This window comes from Seriola dumerili, unplaced genomic scaffold (genome assembly GCF_002260705.1).
Source record: "Seriola dumerili isolate Sdu_G_001 unplaced genomic scaffold, Sdu_1.0 BDQW01000122.1, whole genome shotgun sequence".
NCBI classification, from domain to species: Eukaryota; Metazoa; Chordata; class Actinopteri; order Carangiformes; family Carangidae; genus Seriola; species Seriola dumerili.
This window is the reverse complement of record NW_019174377.1, coordinates 247,360-270,926: the sequence shown is the minus strand read 5'-3', so window position 1 is coordinate 270,926 and position 23,567 is coordinate 247,360. Positions and strand designations below refer to the sequence as shown.

Genomic DNA, 23,567 nt, shown 5'->3' with positions numbered 1-23,567 from the left:
AAATGAATGGTTTGGTCATTTCTTCTTACTTAAAATTCATTTTAATATATATACTGTATATATTTACATATTAACTTAAAATTCTCTAATACCCAATGTAAGTGGTTTTCAGTTCATCGTTCTTATTAGCCACATACCGATGTGGTTCACTGTAGTTCAGGAGCAGCAGGGCAGGGGATGGCAGAGAAATGAGTCCCCTACCCATCCCTGATGCAGCATTCACTCCTTTTTTCCATCTCTCAACAACAGACTATGCATTCTTTTTTTTCTTTAGTGAGAACAGTTTACCTTAGAAGGATCCTGCACAAATAAACAGTTTGGTTCTTTACAAAGACGGTAACTGGCAGTACCCATTAGCTTTTCCAAACAACAGCTCTGTCTTAACAAATCTTGTGTGTTAGATACAAATACTGATATGCACAAAGAGCTAATTTCCTAAAAGAAAAATAGTATGTACAGAATTGCAGCATAATGAATAGAATATACTGAATGCAATAACTTAGTTTTCAGCCAGTTTGATTATACATTGTGGCTCAGTATTGGCCAGGCCAGTTCACAGGTTAAATAGAGAAGAGGGGATCAACCTCTCCCTCTGCACACACTATCACTTTGTTTTGTAGCCATAGACATTGTCAGCATGACTGTCTGTCATATTGTTCCATTAGTGACAAACTGCGATAAAAAATACAAATCCTTACAAACATTGTGTTTTTAAAGCTACTTGTGAAACAAAACAGTGCAATAGGTGCAAGCGCGCCAGTTGTTGACCCTGTAGTACAGCTGATTGAATGGATCGCTATAAGAAGGGATTCGTTGAAGAGCTTCCTGCTGGATATTGTGCGGATGGACCCGCACCCTGAAAGGAAAAAGGGAGACACAAAGAGGAAAAGTCAGAGAAGTACTTAGTACTGATGAGGGTCAGAATAAATCCAGTAGCATTAATACAAAATGATCACATCTAGCTTTAAACCCACCACAGTGTCAGTTCTAATAAATCAACAGTCTATTCAACAGAACTAAAAAAGGAATAATTTAACTGCCTTATCTCTATCAAACAATCTTGGCTCATGGTACTAAAGCCTCTCCATTCCTTTATGTAAGACTTATTTCTACAGGAAACAATGCCATGTAGCCCTCTTACTAACCAGGAAAGGGTTGCTTGAGACCATAGGTCCAGGCATTGCCTGCCCAAAAGGAGTCACAACAGGCTTAGCCTGGCCAAAGGCTGGAAATCCTCCACCTGAAAGACATGTGCATAGTCATTTAGGAAATATAATGGAAAACACACCCAAAAAATGAATTAAAGCAACAACAAATCAAGAAGGACTTCCTTATTTATGTTCAAGTAATCACACCTAATACCACAGCAGAATAGAATTACCTAAAAAGCGACATTTTTTTAAAAACATTTAAGTGCAGCAATGTGACAATGTGTCAGTCAGATGCACATGTAATGTTGAACTTCAGTGTAGTTACTAATGTCGATAAGTCTTAACTACAAAATCTACAAAGAGGCATACATACCATTGGGTTGCTGGGGATACGCAGGAGGCTGAGGGAAGGGAGCCTGGCCAGGAAAGGGTTGCTGGAACGTTCCACTAAAGCTGGTGGGGAGATTGTAGGCTGCAGCATTCCCGAATCCAGACGGCATACTCATGGAGCCTGTGCCAAATGATGCTGCTACACACAGCAGGACAGCGACTGGTTAAAGAAGCCTGTACAAGACTCAACAACACCTAAAGTCATACAACAACATAGACAACACCTTTTGCTTCTTCATTTTATTTTCAAAATTATGGCATTGTGCCGATTTTATAGCATGCGTGCGCACGCACACGCGCACGCACGCACGCACACACACACACACAAAAGTTAGGTTACACAGGAGCGGGTACACATCAGCAGAAAAACACAAGGCAGCTATTAATATAAGCAGTTTGTTAGGAAGCAGTATACTGTAGTACTGTAGTAAACTTAAAATAAGTGAGAGGATACACAACATTACAGACAAGTCAACAAGAAAAGAAACACTGCTACAGCAAATTAGGAATTAGAAATATATCAATTATGCCATGCAATAAGTTTGGTCATTGTTACTTTAGCAAGTGAATAACTGCACATGTGATTCTGTAATCAATAGTGTCGTTCTTTCAGAATCTTACAGTGCATGGATTTGTACTTTGTTTAAACACATGCAAATTGTGAATACAGTTGTCTACAGACAAGCCTTAGGAAAAAGGAGGGATTGTCTGAACAATAGTCAGGCATGAGGCTACAACACTTGCAGTAAGTGTAGCACCAGTGTCTGACCTCTGATGAGCACACAGGAGCACAACTTCCCCACAGCGCAAGTGGAATTAAACTGTGGTAAGTAAGACAGTCAGCTGGCAATTGAACAATCCAATATCTGGTACAAATGCTACATTCAATGCCTGTTAAACAAAGTCAACTACTGCAGCTAAAATTGATTGAATAAATGAGTAAAAGCAAACAGGTTAGCTGATATTGAAATTGATTCTGGGGGATTATTTTCAGTCTAACAGGGTTCATTCACTGAATGAAGCATTTTTATGAGAATCAACCTAATGAATGACTACATGATTTTTTTTATGTACATTAGAAAATAAAGTTAGTTTTCATAATTCAATGTCTTTGAAAAGACACACCAGACTTTATTCTTCCTGCCAACTAATAAGAGGAAAATGTTGAGGAAGCCACTGTCATTGAGACTTGTGGGGTAAGATGAGCAATATATACTTCAACTTGTCATAACTATACTTTCAAAAAAACAGAGCACAGCGCTCAAAACTAAAGGTTACTTCATGTCCATCTATACCTCTCTTCTCTTAAACTGCACTTTCTGACTCATCTTTATTTTTTAAATCCTTCAAGGAAACTCACATGTTGTGTGTATTGATATTGAACCTAGTGAGTAGTCTGTTTAACAAAACCGCTTTGCTCAGCAGCTCAGGCCTACAAGACACTAGGATGAAATGATGGCCTCATGCTGCAGGAGCCACTCAACCTAGCCCATTGTACCCTATGGTGAATTGTTGATTGCATTAAATGTTGTCATACCTGTATTTCTGGATCTTGATGCTATGCTTACCTCTCCCAACATTTTCCTGATACATGTGAAACAGGAAAAAGGATGTGCTGCCAGAGCAAAATGCAGGAGAGCAAAGGGGAAACAGAGAGCACAAGAGAACCTACCAAAGGTGGGAGGATAACCCTGCCCATGAAGAACCCTCATCAAGCCTGTCCAGCATGGCAAGAGCAATCAGACAGACAACTGAATCTCAATTTCTACACTTTACTATATCTTTCATCCCTCATGTGCACACCAGTAAGTGGCAACGCTAGTCCTGCTACCCATTTCCACAATGAACAAGATGGTATTCAGAACTTTTTTTGTGTGATCATTTTCTTTTCTGCTTGTGTTTGGCACTGTGGCTTCAGGCATATTCATTGCTATGGCAGCCTGGGCAAAGGTTGCCACTTTGGGTGTGCAATGTAACCTAACTCATGATACACCCATTGTATGATAACATAACACAGTTACATTTTTTTTCTTCAAATAAAATGATTTTAATATGCACTCTTGTACTAACTTGCTGATTGGGTGATGTTCCATCTGTACTACACAGATACACAAACATATACATAAACACACCTGCTGCTGCTGCCACAGTTGCTGCTCTGCCGTTGCTCTGGAATGGGTTGGTGGGAGCTGCCGCTGGGGCAACTCCAGCAGCTACAAACGGATTAGTTGACTGAGCTGTTGGAGAGAGGAATCAAGTCACCAAACAAACAAACAAAACAGAAACAGAACAATAAACTGCTTGATCTAAATGTATTAAATACAAAAGCATTGATTGATGGAGGAGGTTCTATTTCAACATGCCGATGTTTACTGTCAGTGATTTCCCCTGCTCCCACTTCAAATCTCTGGAACACTAATTATCTCCTGTTGATGACCTTTACATAATTGGTGTCTTTCAACCAAACTTTTCATGGCTAAATCCATTTTGCCAAATTAAGCTTTGCATAGAGTTCTAAGAAGTAAGATGATAAAATGTCCAAAAACCTGCTGTAATTTTAGAGCATATACAGTCAACATTTTTCAAAACAACTTTATAATCAAAGTGCCAAAATGACCTGTGAGCCAGGTTGGCTAAAAAAGGAACAATAACTCTTGTAAAGCTTATCCATGTTTGACACAACATGATGATTTTTCAAAGCATGGAACTTGCCACAGATCGATGATCCACACACACATTCTCTGAACACATCTGCAAACTGTTCTTCACATCTCAACCATGAAGGTCCTCAAGGAACCCCACAAAGGTACAAAAGTTGTAAATTGTCTAGCTGGAGTCGCCTAAAGTACACTGCGCCTCACCCCCTAGACATCTGTATCATTACCAATATCAATTTGCGAGCACAATAAGAAGCAAGAGAAAATGCAGGTTCACTCACCTCCAAAACCTTGAGCCATGCCAGGCAGGGCCTGCTGTGCTTGTGCTGTTGACACCCCAGCCTCTGAGCCAAACAAACCCCTGCAGTGAAACAAAATCAACACATAGACTCATCGGGGAGCCAGCAAAACAAGAAGACCAGAGACCACTGCATAATGCTGTATGATAGACAGTGTGGTCACTGTATGTCCCTATGTCAAGTTGCTTTGGATAAAAAAAGTTACTTTGCTGGTGAAAATTTCCAGCTAGCTGTGACTGCATTCTAACTGTATTCTGGCACATTGGTTCACATCCATCAGCTATTATATCCCTATGTTCCAACAATCAGGTGAATAATTTAGCTGTAAACATCTTCAATAAGCTAAATGCATCAACTTAAATGAATAAATAAAACAACTTTTGGATTGTACAATAACAGGGGGCTTACTGTGGTGTGTATATGTCTTTTGCATAGTCTCACCCTTGTGAGGTGCTGGTGGTGTTGTAAACACTGGTGGCAGGGGCTGAGGAACTGAAGACAGTGTCAAGCTCAGCTAGAGCTGCATAGCGGTCCCCCCCTGTTGGCATCGCTGGCTGCTTCTGAGGCAAACCACCCACTCCTCCTGCTGCTGCTGCTGCTGCTGCTGCGGCGGCTGCTGCTGCTGCTGCTGCGGCTGCGGCTGAGCTCACCCCCCCAGGAATACCACCTCCTGCAACAGAAGCAAATAAGAGCAGAGCCGGGTTCAGTCCACATTAGTTCAACTAATCCAGGAGGAAAATTCAAATTAGCTGCCGGAGATAGCTGCCATTTTCAACCTACTAAAAATAATGGGGAATAAATGTTCAATCATTAGGAAATTTGCATTTTCTAGCACAGAAACACAGGTTGTAATATGAACAAAATAAACTAGTACCAGCCCAGTACAATTCACAGATGCTCGAGTGCCAGAATTCTGACCATGTGACATTAAAACTCTCCAATGAAACCAGTACATAAAACATTCTTTAAAGCAAGGAAGTATTTTCACCATGTGCAGTGGCCTGTTACACAGGCTGGTTCCATAACAATGAGGCCAGGAGACCGATTTTGAAAAAAACAAGATGGTGAGTAGATGTTTTGGATGTTTGCTAGAAAATGTAAATCAGTCCTGTTTAAAGAGCGACTACGGCTGTCCCTGCACTGGGAGGAAGACTCAATGGGACTTAAATCTATGAGTTAGGGTTAAGGAGTACAAATGTTTTTAGTTGTGTCAACTTCCTTTTTCAGTCAACCTCTATCCCTACAATTGTGATCTATGAAACAGGCTAGGCAGGAGAAGTTTACCTTGCTCTGTTTTGGCAGAGCTAAACATGTTATCCAGGTCAGCCAGGGCTGCGTATCTATCGGCAGGGACGCTAGTACTCTGTACAGCATCTTTGCCAGCTCCTGTGGAGTTACTCTGGGAGGAGGAACTGAAGGATCCAAAGTCAGCACTACACGATTTGGGGAAGTTGTCAAAATTTGCAAAACTGGCATTTGCTAGTCCCCCTGAGGCGCTACCTGTATGAAAGAGAGAGATTAAAAAGTCATAAGGGGGACCTTGATTGTTGGATTTGAGTGACAGCATTAACATGGTGGACAGGGAGAGAAGAAGCTGCATGGAGGGTAAAGTTGGGGTGGAGTTGGGCTAGGGCTGGGATACCTTCATTATCGATAGGATAGATAGCAACACTTCTAAAAGAAGTCTGCAATGCTGCACTATGCTGGCTCTCCAATAGCCTATGAACCTGAGGAACGCATTAAATTATAATTTCTTTATGTTAGAGACATATGATGTATAGAACAGCACCTTTCTTGCATGTCTCAGTTACATAGGAGTTCAGCACCATACTGTGGATCAAGGGCGTTACAAGCAAAACCAACCAAAAAGTATTTAATGTGACATGGAAAACAGCTTGATAATTCAATGGAAAAGACTGTTAGTCTGCCAAAACCATCCTGTAGGCATAACTGAGCTTTGTAATGAGTAGTGTCAATTTGAACCAGAACCCAGATTGTTACTGGGCAAACAGTAACTGCTTAGAATTTTACCACTGTAAATACCCATATATGTCATTTGTTTCACATAGTATGTGTATGTTTGGCCACCATGCTAATTAAGGCACTTCTCTTGCTCTTGTTCAATGTCTCTAAGAATGCTTGCAGGTAAAAATTCAACTTTTTTTCGATTAGGGTTATTTATACTTAACCGCTTAATGGACAATAAGAATTTTGACAGAACAGTACTGATACCATCAGTCAAACAGTTAAAATATCCTCGGACAGGATAGAGACATGTTTGTATTTCTAAATAAAAACCAGAAGACAAGCTGTCTACTATGCAGATGACTGAGGTTGTTCTGGCCCATTTATTTTATTTTGATGTTTAATGCCAGGAATATGTAAATATATATATAAATTTAACCAAATTATTTACCATAAATAATTAATGGTTTAGACCTCAAGGGCATAGTGCTCTTGAGTTTCCTAATTATTGTAAAAGGTAAAGGGTATGTTAAAAATAGTACAGTGACTATCCGATTATACTATGTTTTAAAAAAAAATAATAATTCTGCTCATTTTGATTATTTTCTTTATTCCTTTTTAATTCTATACCACTTAGCTCTTATGTCCTTCCATTTGGTTGATTCTCCACAGGCATTCTCAATAATAGCAGCAACCATCAAAGCGTATTATCCCGGTTTTTAACCAGTGAGATTGTCAACTGTGATGCAGAGTTTCAGACACAAAAAGAGCTACATGCTGAGACACACATTACACCCAGAGATAGGAGGATCAGAGTGACTACACATTAGAGGCGGTGGAAAGGGTGAAAGCTGTTAAGAGGGCAAGCCCAGAGAGAGACTTACTGTGTGCACCCTGGAGAGGCAGAGCAGTGGCAAACTCACCCATACTGCGGCTGGATGAGAGCACAGTGAACGCTGGCAGCCAAAAATCAAAGAAGGAGGGAGGGATGGAGAAATGGGGCAGTGAGCAATGTAAGACAGGGCGGAGAAACAAAGAAAAGATGTCAACCAAACCAGAGGTAAAAAATTAAAAAGCATGAAGTCAAAGCAAATCAACTGATGCCGAAGCAAAGGATGAAAAACACACGAGATAGAATGGACAGCTGAGGCCAGATAGCACAGTCAGTCAGTGTCTGTGAGAAAGGGATTATCTTACAAAGCCACAAGAGAGAGGGGGGCTTTATCATCAGGCAATAGGCATGCTAAAGAGATCACTGTGCAGCTCTGCATTAAAATTGTTACCAATCTGAATGTCCAGCAGAGGGCACTGTAGTATACAACATTTTCCTGAGACTAAGCCCCAATTACATTTTTTAGACCACAATATATCAAATTAAAATTCCAGCTTTAGGTACAAGCATACATTCTATTAAATCACACAGCCTGCGTGTTTACGTTATTGTTAAGTCTCTAGTATAGTAATAAAATATTCCTATAGGTTTATCCACGATGTGGTTACGGTGCTACAGCACTAACAAACCTGTTGTACTACATGTGCTGTACTGTCTAGCTAATGACTGCAGAGTGATCTTTACCTCCTTGGTCAGTTTATCTCTTAGAAATATAACTAATTCAGAATGTAGCATATTCTACAGATATTTGATATTATTAATCGCCTAACACTAAAATCAATTTTCAACCTAAAGTGTACTAAGTGCACTGCTCTGGTGTACAACCATACCTTTCTCTTAAGAAATGGGTTTGTTGTTGATTGCCCAGACAAGTGGGTCATGCTTCAAAGAGGGCCAAAAAAGAGATATGCTACAAGTGGCACTTAGAGTCAATGCCTCTAGTGTGTCTGCATGGCATGCAAATTCTCTGGAGCATATGACTTAAGTTTTATGCCTTAGGCACATACAGTGTGAACATTATCTTATGTGTCCACCTGCAGTCAACAGCAATTAACTGAGCTAAAGAAAACAAATATGCATTAGCAGTTTTTTCCAAACTTGCACATTCTGTTAAACTTGCTAGTTGTAAAACTGATGCACAGAAACCTTTCAAATTTGACACTGGATGAATGGACACTGCACATATGGAAAGTTCTGGGAAACAGAGGATATGTGTAACACCAAATGTTGATGACTTGACAGAAGACATGACTGACAGTGTGCTGCATTTGAAAAGGTTTTTGTGTTTAACCTGTATGTACATTCTCAAGTGTCTGTGTACACAAAATTATACAAGATCATGTCTTATCAGAGTGATTTGGATGTGTGTTGTTTGTCCAGTGAAGAGAACTTGCTCTACCTGTATTTGAGGGTTGGAATGGGACGTGGGGTGCGGAGGGGAAACCACCTGTCGACCCAGAAGTGCTCCCGAATGCATCAAAATTTGCAAAGTCTGCATTTGCGTTGGCATTCTGTGCCGCTGGAGGTGGTGTCAGGATGAAGTTCAGACAGATGAACAAAAAGACACAATGAGAGGATAACAATGGATGAGATAATAATAGAATGGATTTATACATATGACAGCCAAAGGCATGGATGACAGACTGCAGAACAAATACAATGGATTATGTGCTAAATATGAGAGATAATCATAGAGTGGTGTAACATAACAATAACATGCATAACAGCTTTAAAGGCAGTCAGGATCGCCTGACATTTACCCTCTCCCATGAGATGCTGTCTGGACTCCATGCTGAGCACATATGAGACCGAATCTGTGTGCTTAGGACTGCACAAATCATACAATTTAGAGGTGCACATCTGTGCACATGTTTGCTATGTAGAGATGTGTGGTTGCCACTTTAGTCACTGCATTAAGGGCAAGTCTTGATGACTCTTTGAGGGGGAAATGAGAGGACATTATTCGCCATGGGAAGCAAACACTAATAGCCCTATGTTGTAGACATTAGTAACCATGGAGATGTTTGTGTCCATAGAACCTCTGATATCAATCTTTATACCAAGGCCACTAAGGATTCTGATTTGTTGGAAGGTGTGGATTAACTTTTAGTACTCGATGGCTTAACCGGACAACTATCACATAGGTGTTAGTTTGGTGTCGTAAATAAATGTGCTAATTAAACTGTAGGTAAAGACAGTAGCAGCTGAGCCTCAGCTTAAGAGACTTGAGTTATTTGTGAAACCACCAACAAGAGCTGAAAAAAGAATAAACAGCTTCTCAGTGAGAAAAACAAAAATATAATTTTAAATGTGTATCATATTTGCCTGAATCTGAAAGTTGGCTTAAGTAGAGGAGCTAAATAATGCTAGTCATGATGATGCAGGAAGCCTGATGCTGCAAGCCTGATGCTGGAAGCCTTGGCAAAAGTGGCCAGAGCTGGAGAGAAAATAAAGAGATGTGGAGAAGTCACAGGTCAGAGTGAGGGAGTGTGAGAAAGACAGCAAGAGTGCAACATGAGTGTGTTTGTGACAGAGGCAGGGGGAAAACAGTGGCAGCCAATGTAAGGTTGACAGAGAGTGCTGTAACATTATTTCCGCTGTTTTAATAATGTCATGTAGCAGAACACATTGCTGCTATCTGTTCTTAAGATTGACAGGAATCACTGAAATTTCTCTTCTCTGCTTTTAAAACTTGTGAACCCCTTCCTGTTCAGCTAGATGCCTAGCAAGATGCCTAGCAATGCCTCAGTTCTGAGGCGCAGGTACTATATTTTATGATTCTTAAAATAGGAAAGCCAGATCAAAATGAACCATTTATATGTGTAAATTGATGACTGATATTTTTAGTTTGATTACATATGGCATTTTGTTGGCAAGTGACCATGGTATAAGCAGGTTTCCCCAGTATCCTCCATTACAATCATGGAATGTACAACTTGGAGGATATCATCCCACACATGATGTATGGCCACGTTTCTCAGTCATGGGGAAATGTGACTGCTGACATTTTGGAGATTCTGCCACAATGTATAAGAGGTGTCAATTAGAATGCAACATCATTCAGCATACGTCCGTGTCTTTAAGCACCTTAAACCTTTTAAATGGAAGCAACACCATTACTTTATGTCTAGTATTCTCACCGTTTGTTATACTGTTCTACTCCTTCTAGATAAACATGTCTACATGTTCATATAAAAATTTTTAAAGTTTCAGATGAAACTGATCACATTTTTCCTCCAGACAATGAAGGTAATTTCACCAATAAACACTTTGGAGGTAGGAGTTATTGCTAATTTTTTTCTGTATTCCCTTACTGATTTGTGCCTAGTATATCAATTTCCTATGTTTTTTTGTATGACACATATTGATTTTCAGTTTTTCTTTTTTTTTTTTAGACATTCAAGCAGTCACTTTGTTCCTTACTTGTGTGGCTGTTGAAATGTGCAAAGTTAGCAAAACTGGAGCTGGCGCCTGCGTTCATGTTAGGCGGGGCAGCAAAGATGTCTCCACCCAAGTCACTGAGGAGGTCGAACTTCTTGTCGTGGAACTGCTGCTGATGGATTTGTCCACGGCTCACCACTGGAGACTGGTGAACATATGAGATGGATTAGAAAAACTGCAGGCATGTGTAGGTGAGTTATATATGCCTTTCTGAAAATTAAAAAGACAAGAGAGTGGCCTTCTGAAAAGCAGACGAACAATGTGTCTGGCAGTCTCTATGTATACAATGTGTCTTCATACAGTGCATGTATAAGCATTTATCACAAACGTTGTAATCTATCTCGTGCATATTCAGACAACAATACACCCAATTTAAAATAATGACTCTTAAAAACATATCCTCATACTTTTGGTGTGGACGGATTGACACAGTTTGATTAATACCCAGATGTGCACTAATTAACAGTATGCAAAAATAAGAAGATTGTACGTTATGGTTAGGTGGTAATACAGTATTCTGGGGTGTATGAAATTAGCAACAGTGGCCATTTAATTACCATCAGGAAAAAATTCTGCTATGCAATGTGTGCCTATATATAATAAACACTTCGAGAGTGTTTGTCCAGCACCACTTTCTGTGTGAGAACTTTTTGTAATCAATGTAAATTGTAAATACATAAGTTGTCAAAAAAGACTAACTATTTTGAAGTAATAATAATTGCACGTCATGGAACAGGTGGGTGAGTGCAAGCAAGTTGAAATCTCACCTGATTTGGTGGGGTGTTCTTGTTGAGGTGTAGGGAGGGTGCTGACTCCCCCAGCAGGGATTTGAGTGGTCTAACCTCTGGGGTGCTGCTGGTGCTGCTGTTTGAGGATCCAGAGATGGAAGCATGGACTGATGCTACTACCTTGGCCTGCTCAGGAGGTACGTACCTGGGAAACAGTTCACATCATGAATTAAATTAGACTACATCACAGTGGTACCATTACTGGTGTGTGTATTTGTGTGTTACAGAAGAGTGGCCTTTGTGAGTGAGAATGCCTGTCTGCAGCAAATGGGGGCATGTTGAGTCATGCGCCGCTCATTGCTCTCATTTTGGTCAGACAAAAATACTACTACCCAACTCATAGGTGTGTTAATCTAATGGCCGACTATTAGCTACATAGTCTAAATGATTACCTGTGCATACAGAAAAAGAACATTTGTGTTAGTTAGGTGTGATGGTAATATTCATCCCTTTTTGTTTCTAATGGTCTGATCAGCCATTATATATGTCTTCCTCTTGTTAGGGCAGTTAGTTGAATTAATGTCTTATTTTTTTAAGTAGAGCTCTGTTTGGTTGACTGCTTTTAAGTGCCCAGTTATTTACTAAATTTGCTTATTTTCATTCATTTGAATTTTTGGCATGTTTTTGGGTGAAATAAAACCAAGCAGTCAAAGGACAAGGAGCACATGTTTACTTGTCAAACAATTGAAAAGTAAATATGTGCTCGCTTGTCCTTTGACTGCCTGGTGCCATAGTGATACGACTTTTTTTTGTGGAGTATAACTACATAAACCAACATCCACACTAATATTTACTTTTAACAACCAATCCCTAATTTGCATCTATCAATAAGACACGCACTTGTTGGTATGGTCTTCCCTTAGTTTCATTTGTCTAAAAGAACTGCTCTCATTAGTTATGGCACTCAACAGTCACAATGCACTAGTAAGAATGTTAAACCTCATACATATTTGAAAACAATTAAACCTATGACTTCATGGAATAAGTAAATCTCACACATGAAGCAGCTTTACTGTACTGACCTACATTCTGTGCATTTAAAGAAGGGTATCTGGAGGTTTGCTCGAGGCTAACTGCTATGAGCTGCCTGTGAGACACTCCAAGCCAGAGAAGCAAAAAAAACAAAACAAAGAAAAGCTACACATCTACACAGTGCACCTTGTCAGAGGATTGTTCATATCTTTGCACTGCCAGCTTGAAAAACTGACTTACCATCGCTTCTTCTCGTATTTCTCTTGAAGGAATTCCTTGACTTTCTGTGGTTCTCTGAAGTCTGGTACTGAGGAGGTTCTGTCATCATAAAGGCCAAGCCAGATCTGTTTACATACCTAGAACACACAGAGTAACAGAACATGTGATTTTTGGTACATTATTATAGTACACACAGCTCCTTACAAGTGCAGGGCTGGTCAACTTTCACAATTAGCCATTTAAGTTTTAAGCCAAAGGAAATGAAAAAATAAATCAGTTAAGTTCAAAGTAGCATTGACTAATAATTTAAAATTGTAACCATGTGCAAATTTATGTGGTGCACTGGACAGATGAACACTTTGCGTTAATGCTTGGACTGAAGGATAGCGCCATGTTTGAGTCTAGCATGAGTTGGCCCCCATGTTTGGAAATACAGGTTGACCATAGTCACTCTGTGTAAATCAGTGTAAGTCTCACCGTAGCCTTATAATTTGGATAGTAGCATTCCTTAAGTATTTGCCTAATCCTGTGAAGAGAGATTTATAGGCTTCATAAGTGTGTACGCTCAGTATAAGGTGCCTTATTGTAAATGGAATGATGGTGCTGCAAGAGCGAGAATGGCTTTTTTGTTGCTCATATGCTGCTGCTGCTGCTGCTGCTGCTGCTGCTGCTATCTCTTTAGCTGGCTTTGGTGCACATGCTCACGCACTCAGCTCTTCACAGTCTTTCTTTCTCATCAGTTAGATTTTGAAACTGCAGTTGCTGAAAATATAAAGTGCACCTTGTTGTATGAGTTTATTCTGTGCCAAGAGCTCTCTGTGAAAAGACAAAAAGCAACTTGAATACAGTAGTATTTATATAGAAGCCTTGAAGGACATATGCATCAGCTCCAACCTTGAGTCTCCTGCATGTCTGCCTGGCCTGCCACTTTGCTACAGCTTTTAATAGGCTGGGCTTCCCAGGTGGTATTGCTCTATTTCATACTCCGTTTACCAGAAATGGTTCTTGAATGATGATGCACTTTGGTTCTTCTGTGCTGTACAAATATGGGGTGCTTGTGGTTATGATGGATAGGTGAGAGCTGCAGGTTTTGAAAGACAAACAGACGTTGCATTGTTCAAAACTATGTATGTATCAATATAATTCATTAAATTTTTGCATAAAAGTGTAACTGGGTCACTGAAATGTATTGCACCTTTTAATGGTAGAGCTCAATTATGACAGACTCACAGTCTATTATGGCTAACATGTTAACAAACAATTGCACACATCCAACAGCCACAGAACATATTGATCCCAGCGAAGTCTATCTGGCCACCTGAAGAAAGTAATGCCATAAAATTCACCAGCCTTCCACTACCGATTTGGTCAGAAAATAGGTGGATCTTATTTGGCTTTCCTAATCAGCTTGTTGTCAACTGTGTCATCTGCCGGTTTGTGGTGGCCAGGTAGTGTGCAATAGGTTTATTAGAGTTTGTATAGTGAAAACAGCTCGTTGACGGTGCCAAATACAAGGCTGATAAGAGCGGTAAGGATCAACCAAGCAATAAGTGTTTTTTCAAGATAAATAACTGTGGATTATATAAAAAGTAACACCCCTCATATTGTACATAATCATTAGATTCAATCCACAATATCTGAATAAATACAGTTTTGAAATGAATGCATTTCCATGTGAATTCTTGTTGCTTTGATGCATTTACACAATTAAGTCCACATTCTACTGTAGAAAAGAAAAAACTGAGCCTAAAAGTATTATCATTATAAATAATAATTTGTAATACTGCGATATTTTTAAATAAAATACTTAATCTTCCCAAATGAACTGTCCTGTCTCAGGAGTGAGTCTTGTCCTAGTATTTAAAAAAAAAAAAAAAAAAAAAAAAAAAAAAAGCCTCTATGTTTTCCTCAGAAAAAAAACAACTTTCAATTCAAATTTCAAATATTTCATACTGAGTGAATGATTTCTGGACCAAGGTAACTGGGCAGTTTTTCTTGTCAAAGACCGAAATATTTGCATGATGATGCATAATGATGTACGGATTCTCACATAACATATAACCCGATTTCTGAGAACTGACCATTCAATTCGATTTTCATATTGTCAGTTAAAAATATAACAGACATAGACAGCAAACAGGATAAAACAGCAATGGTACAATGTCAAGCTAAACTACACGGACAGTCTGTAAAGCAAACCTGCTAAAGCAGTGGGAAAGTTGACCTCAACCTTAATTAACAACTGTGACAAGGTAGATAATCGCTATGCTTACCTCATTGCCATGTTTTTGTAGGAACTCGATTTCCTGTTGCGTGAAGGTTGTCATGGAGATGGACTTGACTCTGTGGGGTGGATTCAGTCCTCGTCTGTAGGTGAAGAAACAGAAACAAGGGTCAATTTAATTTGAAGACACTGTACACGAAAACCTCATCTGGACATTCTCCAGATGCCACCTCTCAGGACAGGGCCATTTAATCAGCAACGAACTGACTGGCTGGTGTGCGTAACTGCGGAGAGAGAGACAGCAGTACAGAGGGGAAATGACAGAGACAAATAATGACAGAGACTGCTATTGACTGAACTGAGGTTGTCAGCACAGTAAAAGAATGAGCAATCTCCCTTAATATAGAAACTTCCATTATGGAGTAACACCCATTAGCCCACACAAGCCCTACTCATTTTCCTGAGCAGGTCACAGCTCATGCCACAACGGGCCAAATTAAAAATGCCTAGTAACTGTAATTGTTGAAAAGAGCCATCATTAGGCTTTTATATTAAGCTCCAGGCCTGTATGCCTGCATATTTTCCCTGGACCAACCAGTAAGTGAAAAATAATGTAGTCCTGGCTTCAAGGTCGCCACCTGCTTTGACTGTGAAGGTGACCAATCAGTATTTGGCATGCAAGCAGAATGCTTTAACTGCAACCAAAGTCATCAGAATGAGGAAAAGACTAATTATTCCTGTAAAGTCTAATACAGAATTCTATCCGAGTGCTTTCCACATTAACTTTTTGTTGCTAGCAGAAAGTGTCTGTAGCCATTAACCAAGTCATAAATTCATCCCTCATACTATGACAAAAAAACATCATCAGCAGTCAATTTAAATACTTAAATACTTTTTTGCAACAACTTAAGTGTCAAGTAGAATCAAATAGGAGCCATAAGTCAGATATCATTAAGATAACTTTTAAATTGCCTGGAAACTGCGACCCAAAGCATCTTTTTACTCCATTTCTACACTGGCAAGCATGTCAACAGCACAACAGCAGCAGCTGGATTCCTGCATCAGTGTCTACAGCGGATTCATTCATCGACAGTACTGAAGTGTAATGAGGAGCATTTTCACAGCACTCACAGCCCAACAAACAGTGAATGTATCCATGTAAAGTAGGACGAAAGTAGATAATACACAACCAGCATAGCCCTTATCAACCTAAAATTATACATGAATTCAAACACACCAACATGTTTTAATGACACAGTGACGTAATGACATGACAACCCATTTTAGGACACACAATTAAAAGAAGTAAAATTCTTTGGTTCAGCACTAATAGGCCGAGAACTAATTACTTGTACTCAAGTCTTATTATAACAAGAATCACTCCAATATTAACCCCTGCCGATGGCTGAATGTGTTCAGTGTATTCTGCCATACATGAAGTTAGTGTTTCAAAGGACCTTCATAAGTTAAGCACCATTTTTTATGTTTCACATGCATTTGTATGTCTAAATGGAATATGGTGATGTTCAGGCCTTTTTTACCATTAATTTGTGTGTTTTTTGTTCTGTCCTGGCCTGAACTCTCAAAGGGTGTGTAGTAGTGGAGCAGGCCAGAGCTTGTCAAAAACATGTTTAAGTCAGGCATCAAATACCTTATCCATTCTCTGTGCTCTTAAATTCTGTTCTGATGTTTCTGTTACTTCTTCTGTCCTGAAATTATTAAAAGGCAACACATTTCGTTAAAAGGCTACATGTCTAGAGACAGAACACAGAACTTACAAAAATGAATTAAGGATTATCAAGCTATTACTGGATGCCCACTGAGGTTAGGTACTTACACTGCTAGCATAAGTTGAATAATTTGGGGATGTTATACTTTTGGCCTGTACATTACTTTACTCACTTTTATTCTTGACATAGTATTTAAATACAAATCAAGTTAGATCTACAGCTAGTAGTCTACACCTGATACCATTTGACTTTTACTTGGTCATTTTCATAAGGTCGTCAAGACAACTCCCTAGGAAATGAGATCCACAGTGTCACAATTACAAACACAATGTTATACACACACAAAGGAGTCAGATCCTAAAGGCATTGAAATACTAGACATGACTGCTAAATTATTCACTGCTGTCACCCCTTACAGAACTTGTTCTCATCTCCACCAATTCTTTACACATCCACTGATCAGCTGAATGTACTGCAAAGTGTTTCAAACAACAACAATTATATTTATGACAATTAGCTCTGACAAGGAATAAAGTAGCCACAACTTAGTCCACACATTGTATGTGAACCTCCAAGTAGCAGTGTCAATTCACATTCAAAGACCATGTGTCTATTGAAAATGCTGTCCACATGCCCTCACCTAAATTTGGAGCAGCTCCATGGGAACTACTAGGGCTATTTCTAAGGTAGCACCTTTATCATCTTCTACCTAGTAATATTATGCTGGTATCACTTGGAGAAGACAGATAAGGTCAAAAAACGCCACAGACCTAACAGAAAACAACTGTTGTATTTCAACATTTGCAGGATTTACCAGGGAAATCAGAAGCTGGTTAAATGCCCTAACCATAAAGACAGAAAAATTATAATGAATCAATCAACAAACTAGAATTACTGCCTCATGGTTGTATGCCTCCGCCAACCAGTTATGTTGCAGTTTACATGTTTGTCCAGACTCATAATACTGCATATGTAATGTAGTAAGTCTTTAATATAAGGTTTTACATGTATTTTGTTATAATTAATATATAAATTCTTAAGTTTTGGCCAAATACATGTTTTGTAAGGTCACAATGACCTTGACCTTTGACCTCAAAATTATAATCAGTTTATCCTTGAGTAGTCCAAGTGGACGTCAGATGTATGAAATTCCAACCAGGCGGTTCCTGAGGAGAGGATGGATGGATGGATGAATACGGCTGTTGCTGACGCGGAGGTATGATTTATTTAAAAAAAAAAAAAAAAAAAAAAGGGAAAGGTTGCATTGCACATTCCACAAAAAAAGACATTAAGGTTGTTAAAATTTTAATTTTACAATTATTAGTTGCATCTCTAGTTGGATTATTGAACATTTTTAGATTATTGAAGCAATAAACTAATGTCACAAATAAATGTATCCGTAGAAAAGCAGAAGAAAAGAATGTGTGAATGAGTCTCTGTGTATTTGAGCTTCAATGTGTTTTTCAGCGCCCTGAGGTAGGTGAGTGATCAGATCCTAGTCTCATGAAGATGAAACTGGGTCAAACACAGGGAGGAAGTTCCATAGCCCTTAAGGCCTAAATATTATGGCAGCATCTCTACCCAGTTGTCCAATTAAGGAATTCTGATAGTGGTTATTTTGTTTTTGTTAGTTTACTCTATTTTACATTAAATACATTTCTGCCTCTCTTCTTTAATTCAAAGCCTCTCCCAACTTTCAAAAGTCTTATCCCAAAACTTGTAGAAGAGGGAACCATCTTATAATTGGGGTCTTTTATATCCAGTGACTGTGGTTTACGACTGTCAGGCAATTCCTGTGTTCTAGATTCCAGTCTGGTACAGAGCCCAGCAACACAATGTTATGGTCCTACAGACCCCCACACCCTCTATTTCTGCTGGACAAAGTAGCTATACAATTGTGAGAGTGTTCAGTGACAGTATGATATTTATAGGGAGAATGAAATGACAGCAGTAACTATTAATTTGGTAAAATAAAGTAATAAAATTACTTCTTACAACACAGTATTGTACGCATGAACAATATCTGTAAAGCACTGATTAACAATTTAATCAAACCATTGCTCAGCTCCAGTTTCCACGTTCAAAATCTACATCATTACAGTATCACATATTGCACAGTGAAATAATTATGACCTAGTCGCTACTGTACATCAGACCAGCTAAGCCAGGGGAAGTCAGTTCATTTGCATAGTGCAACACCCCCAGGGTGAGAGAAACTGGCAATGTTAAGTCTCAAAAGAGAAGAGGCTATGCACCAGCCTTCACTTTGCTGCTCTAAGTCCCTATCAAATGGATGTCTTTTACACATTCAACAATTGTATTAATTACCTTTTATCAAAGAAAATGCCTCTTCATAATTTCAATATCTCAGTACATAATCTGCATTTATATCAAATTACAGCATCAGCAATTTGTCACTTTTACAGCGCAAATTTTTAAGAGGTCAAATGTTGTCAGGAACACAGGGAAATCAAACATCCATTGTTTTAGAGTTCAAGTCATGTCTGCTAACATGCCATTGATTAATATTATCATGAACATTTGGTTTCAGTGGCACCTCCCCACCTCTGTGATGTTCCTAGTTACTGTTGCAGCCATGCTTTACTCAGGAACAGATAGGCCATGTGGGGTTACTTCCTGCTATAAGCAAATCTCCAGAAAGAGTCATTGTGAGTGCTGTACCTCCTGGGAAGGCCTCCACCTTCACAAGGAATGTGTTTACATAGCAGATTCCAACTCCACCCATTAAACTACCACAACTATGGGGGCAAAAGTGTCTTAAAGTAGGTAGTCGTGCCCCTAAACAAGTAAACACTGTTACTGCACAACCTGCAAATTTCATAAAACAAAGACCACTTCTAAGATTGCCTTAGTAATGTCCCTATCTTTCACATGTTTAGGACTTAAAAGACTCTTTTTGAACCAATAACAAAATATTTCATGGTAAATGGAGGATATATACAGAGATGGATGTCTGTGTTGAGGGGTTTTGTTCTGTGCCTTGTGGAGGACAAAATATTGTATATTTTACACTTTTTTTATTCATAAAAAAAAATCATAGTAGTAAAATGGTAACCAACACAATACATTGAGTCTGAGAATGAATTTTTAGGTACTCTCTTACAATGCTCAACATATTTGCCTCTCTAGAATTAAAAAGGAAAGTGAGAGGCAGACAGTGACCTCTCTGCCACTTCCTGTTGCACATATAAAATCACATGCTGCTGATGTTGCAGCACGGTGAGACCATACCACTTCCTGAGCCTACAATCACACCAGGCTTCCTGCATACATCTGACAGACATCAATCCTTTCAAAACCCACACCCTTCTGCTGGGATGAATCTAGCCCCCACCCCGCCGCCAGCATGTTTTGTCAAAATAAAAAGTGAGTGAGATTGGCAGCAGAAGAGAAAATGGGAGAAATTGTGATCTCAAGCTATAAAAGAACTCAATTAACTCACATTACAGACTTTAACACTATGGGGTGAGCAGATGGGAAATTCACAGTGGAGTCCCTGCAGACCCACTGGTGAAGTGAAATGGAGGGCAAGCTCTACCCATCAGCAAGCACACAATTAATCTCATTCTTTTCAGTACTACAGTAAATAACCTTCAAAGTGGAGACAGCTAAAACAGTTTGCACAGATTAAGGTCACAAACCTAGTCAAACAAGGGTGGTATCTTAGGCAAAGTCTGGGGGGCTGACCATTTTAAAATGTGTCAAAGCAGTCATCTGTTCCTCTGTCGACTAATAAATCTAAAAGGTCATCAGTAGAGAATTACTGACTGAGCAACAAATAGTTTCCCTTTCCCCTGCAAAATTATTAGAATTATCGTTGCCAAATGGACAATGGCAGGGTTATTTCCATAAAGCATTAAGACAGACCAGTGCAGGCTGCTGACAGTGTGAATGAGCAGAACAGGATGGACAAATGAACAGCTTATTAAATTACCTGCTAATAGGCCACTGTCAATTTACTATTCTTAAGTGTTTTTAATTACACAGGCTTTTGTTACAAACATTATTTATATGTTTACAATAACCAAGATAAGCTATTTGTGTGAAAAGATGGGATTCAGAATTTCAAATTTAAAAAGAAGGGGGAAACTGAACTGTGAGTTTTTTTGGGGGGCAATTGATGTACTGACAAGTGACAAATACAAGGAAAAACAAATCAACAGAAAGTATCTTAGTAAGGTGTTGGGCCACCTTCTGGTGGCACGTGGTGTTGGGCCACCACGTGCCACCAGAACATCTTCAATGCACATTGGCATTGATTCCACAAGTCTCTATTCTACTGGAGGGATGAACACCATTCTTCTGAAAGAATTTCATTTGTAATTTTGATGATGGTGGTTCAGAGCACATTCTAACACTCTGGTCCAAGTTTCATAATCATCAAACCATTCAGTGACCCCCTGTGCTCTATGGATATGGGCACTGTCATCCGTTTCTCCACTCATTTTTCAGGTTTTTCCCTTTAATTTGTCCGTATGTGGGCATAATTTGGTTTCCAGTGAACCAAATGTCGATGCAGTTTAAAGAGAAAGCAGAGAAATCCTCATTTTTCTTCAGGAGAGTGGTTATGTGCCAATTAGCACAATGTCATCCATTATGGATAATATAAGACAAACATTTCCTCAGAGTTGAATGTCAGTCTGCCACTTGTTAGGAAATACATTTTAAAAAACCTTTAGGAGAATCATGCAATAATTGTAATTAATATATCAAACTACTTTGGATTTCTTTCTAAATCTGGCCAAAATCACATCTATCTACACACAAAAACATTTTTACCATGCAACATTTGACAGCTGAATTTAGGTGGGATACTTTAGCTGAATAAGAAGAAACGGAATGCTTCACTAATCCCAAATCCCAAGCTACAGATGCTTGGTTACACAACTGCAGAGCAAAGCTGTAAGTCAGGCAAACGCTATCTAAAGTCAAACACCCAGCTACACTGAAAAAATTTCAATGCTGTGGAAAGGTTCTTATGCTGTTGTAGGGGTAAACTACTGACATGAGTGAATTCATACAAAATGTTTTAGTCAGCCAACCAAAAGAGTGAGAATCATGTCAGTATTTTTTCCTCAATGTACATCTGTTAGAGACTAACTAGAGTAATGCTTTTGAATCTGATACAAAGATACTGTAGATGCCTGGACTATATACAGCATGAATACCGGTACTGCATTATCAGTTCCATCTCAAAATGATGTGGCCTTCACAAACCTAGGTACCATCTTATAACACTTAGCAATGAAAACAGAATGTTACTGAAAGAAAATTGATAACTTTCAGTGTGGTTCCATTAAGTAATGTTAGAGATAGCAACATAATATAAATCCGACGGATATAAAATTAAACCTCGACCAACAGAGAATTAAAACATGTATTCATGTGTATGTGTGTGGGGAGTATACCATAACCGTTAGTTAGCCAGGTTACAAGGTGGTGCTTGCAAACGTTGCCAACAATTGGTAGTAAGAGTTGTTCACTGACCCTATCCGCAGACCTAGCTTTCAAGTGCCAGAGAAGTTCACTAGCTAGCAGTAAAAGATGAAGTTACCTAGCATCTCGGGTGGTTGCTAGCTTGCTGTGCTGAGCATTGGCACTTCTACGTACCCCGCCCAACAGCACAGCAAGACAATGTCAAAACTCACACTGACACTACTGGTTACCTATCTAACGTTAGCTAGCGCTAGTTGGCTAGCTGGCTTAGGTTACGGTATGTAGCTGAAGCGTGCTAAAACGTTATATCGTGTGCGCCATGTCTAAGCTAAGGTCATCCAGTAACTTAATACTTACAGGATGCCAGAGCAGGAGGTGCAAACGAAGGAGCCCACAGTCATGTTGGCATAGGTTGGGCCGCGCTGGTCGCAGTCAAAGCACTTTCTGTTGGGAGGCAAACTCGTCATTTCTCTCAGCATCTTCAGGTGTTTCTCCTCTTGTTTTCGTTTAGCACTCGCCGCCATGGTGAGGGATATACAGCAGGATTAAATAAAACCGGGGGAGACAGGAGGGTCAGCTACAACTAAGACAAAGGGCTGTGCTTTTTAACGGTTGCCGACCCGTGTTCAAGACAGAGAAGAAATGGGCAGGTCGCTCTGTTGTCACGGCGGCCTCGCGTCTCCTCGAACAAGGAGTTTGAGGCGTTGGATCACGTTCACTAACGGAGCAAGAGCTTTACTGCCACCTACTTCCGCCTTCGCTTAAATCCCGTTATACAGACTACACCGCTTCTCTTTGTGTCAGAGCCAAATATGAGTGTCATATATCAATTACGTTCCAAAAGGTTTTCAGCAAATTTTCCCTGAGACACATCTGTTGTGACAATTATCTAAGGTGACTTTCTTTCAACGTAGTGGTCGCACGCGACAGTAATGTTGCTCAGATGTCCTATATGTACTGCGCAGAGCCATAGTACGCAGTTTTAACCGGCGTCGACAATGAAGAGTAATTCGTGTTCCAGCTATTATCAAATATGTATGTTCGTTTACCTGCAATTATTGGATGGTGAAATATATTGAAAACATTATTATAGATACGGAGGGCTCAAAGTTATTAGTCCGCGGAATTTCATGTGTAAAATAACCAGGTTCTGAGGGTTAGAAAAGGGTGTTAACTATCTTGTCTCTAAAATTAGACCTTCTTGGTTGTACTGACAGTCCACAGACCGCTACAAGTCTTTTTTAAACACACTGTCGCCACTATGCGGATTAGCGTTGTCACTGCAACACTATGGGGGTGGGATGCTGAAGGATTTAATGCAATAAGGAATTTTAATTTGATTAATATTACAAAGCAAAACATGTAATAAATAATAAGGGTGA

General features: G+C 39.4%; 1 protein-coding gene across 5 annotated transcripts; it reads right to left on the bottom strand.

Annotated features, from left to right (window-relative positions):
- Positions 1-15: 15 nt before the first annotated feature.
- agfg1 (ArfGAP with FG repeats 1) lies at positions 16-22,855 on the bottom strand. 5 transcript variants are annotated; one of them, XM_022748514.1, is made up of 13 exons: positions 22,543-22,855; positions 15,048-15,141; positions 12,796-12,911; positions 11,563-11,728; positions 10,778-10,940; positions 8,754-8,873; positions 5,782-5,997; positions 4,939-5,167; positions 4,480-4,559; positions 3,674-3,778; positions 1,525-1,680; positions 1,146-1,240; positions 16-856 (listed from the first exon to the last, which is right to left on the bottom strand). In XM_022748514.1, exons 1-13 carry the CDS (start codon positions 22,707-22,709, stop codon positions 797-799), a joined length of 1,767 nt encoding a protein of 588 aa, XP_022604235.1. In that variant the 5' UTR covers positions 22,710-22,855; the 3' UTR covers positions 16-796. The 5 variants fall into 5 exon arrangements, with proteins under 5 accessions (XP_022604235.1, XP_022604237.1, XP_022604239.1 ...); XM_022748516.1 differs by having other exon boundaries at positions 1,525-1,677; XM_022748518.1 differs by lacking the exon at positions 5,782-5,997.
- Positions 22,856-23,567: the final 712 nt, after the last annotated feature.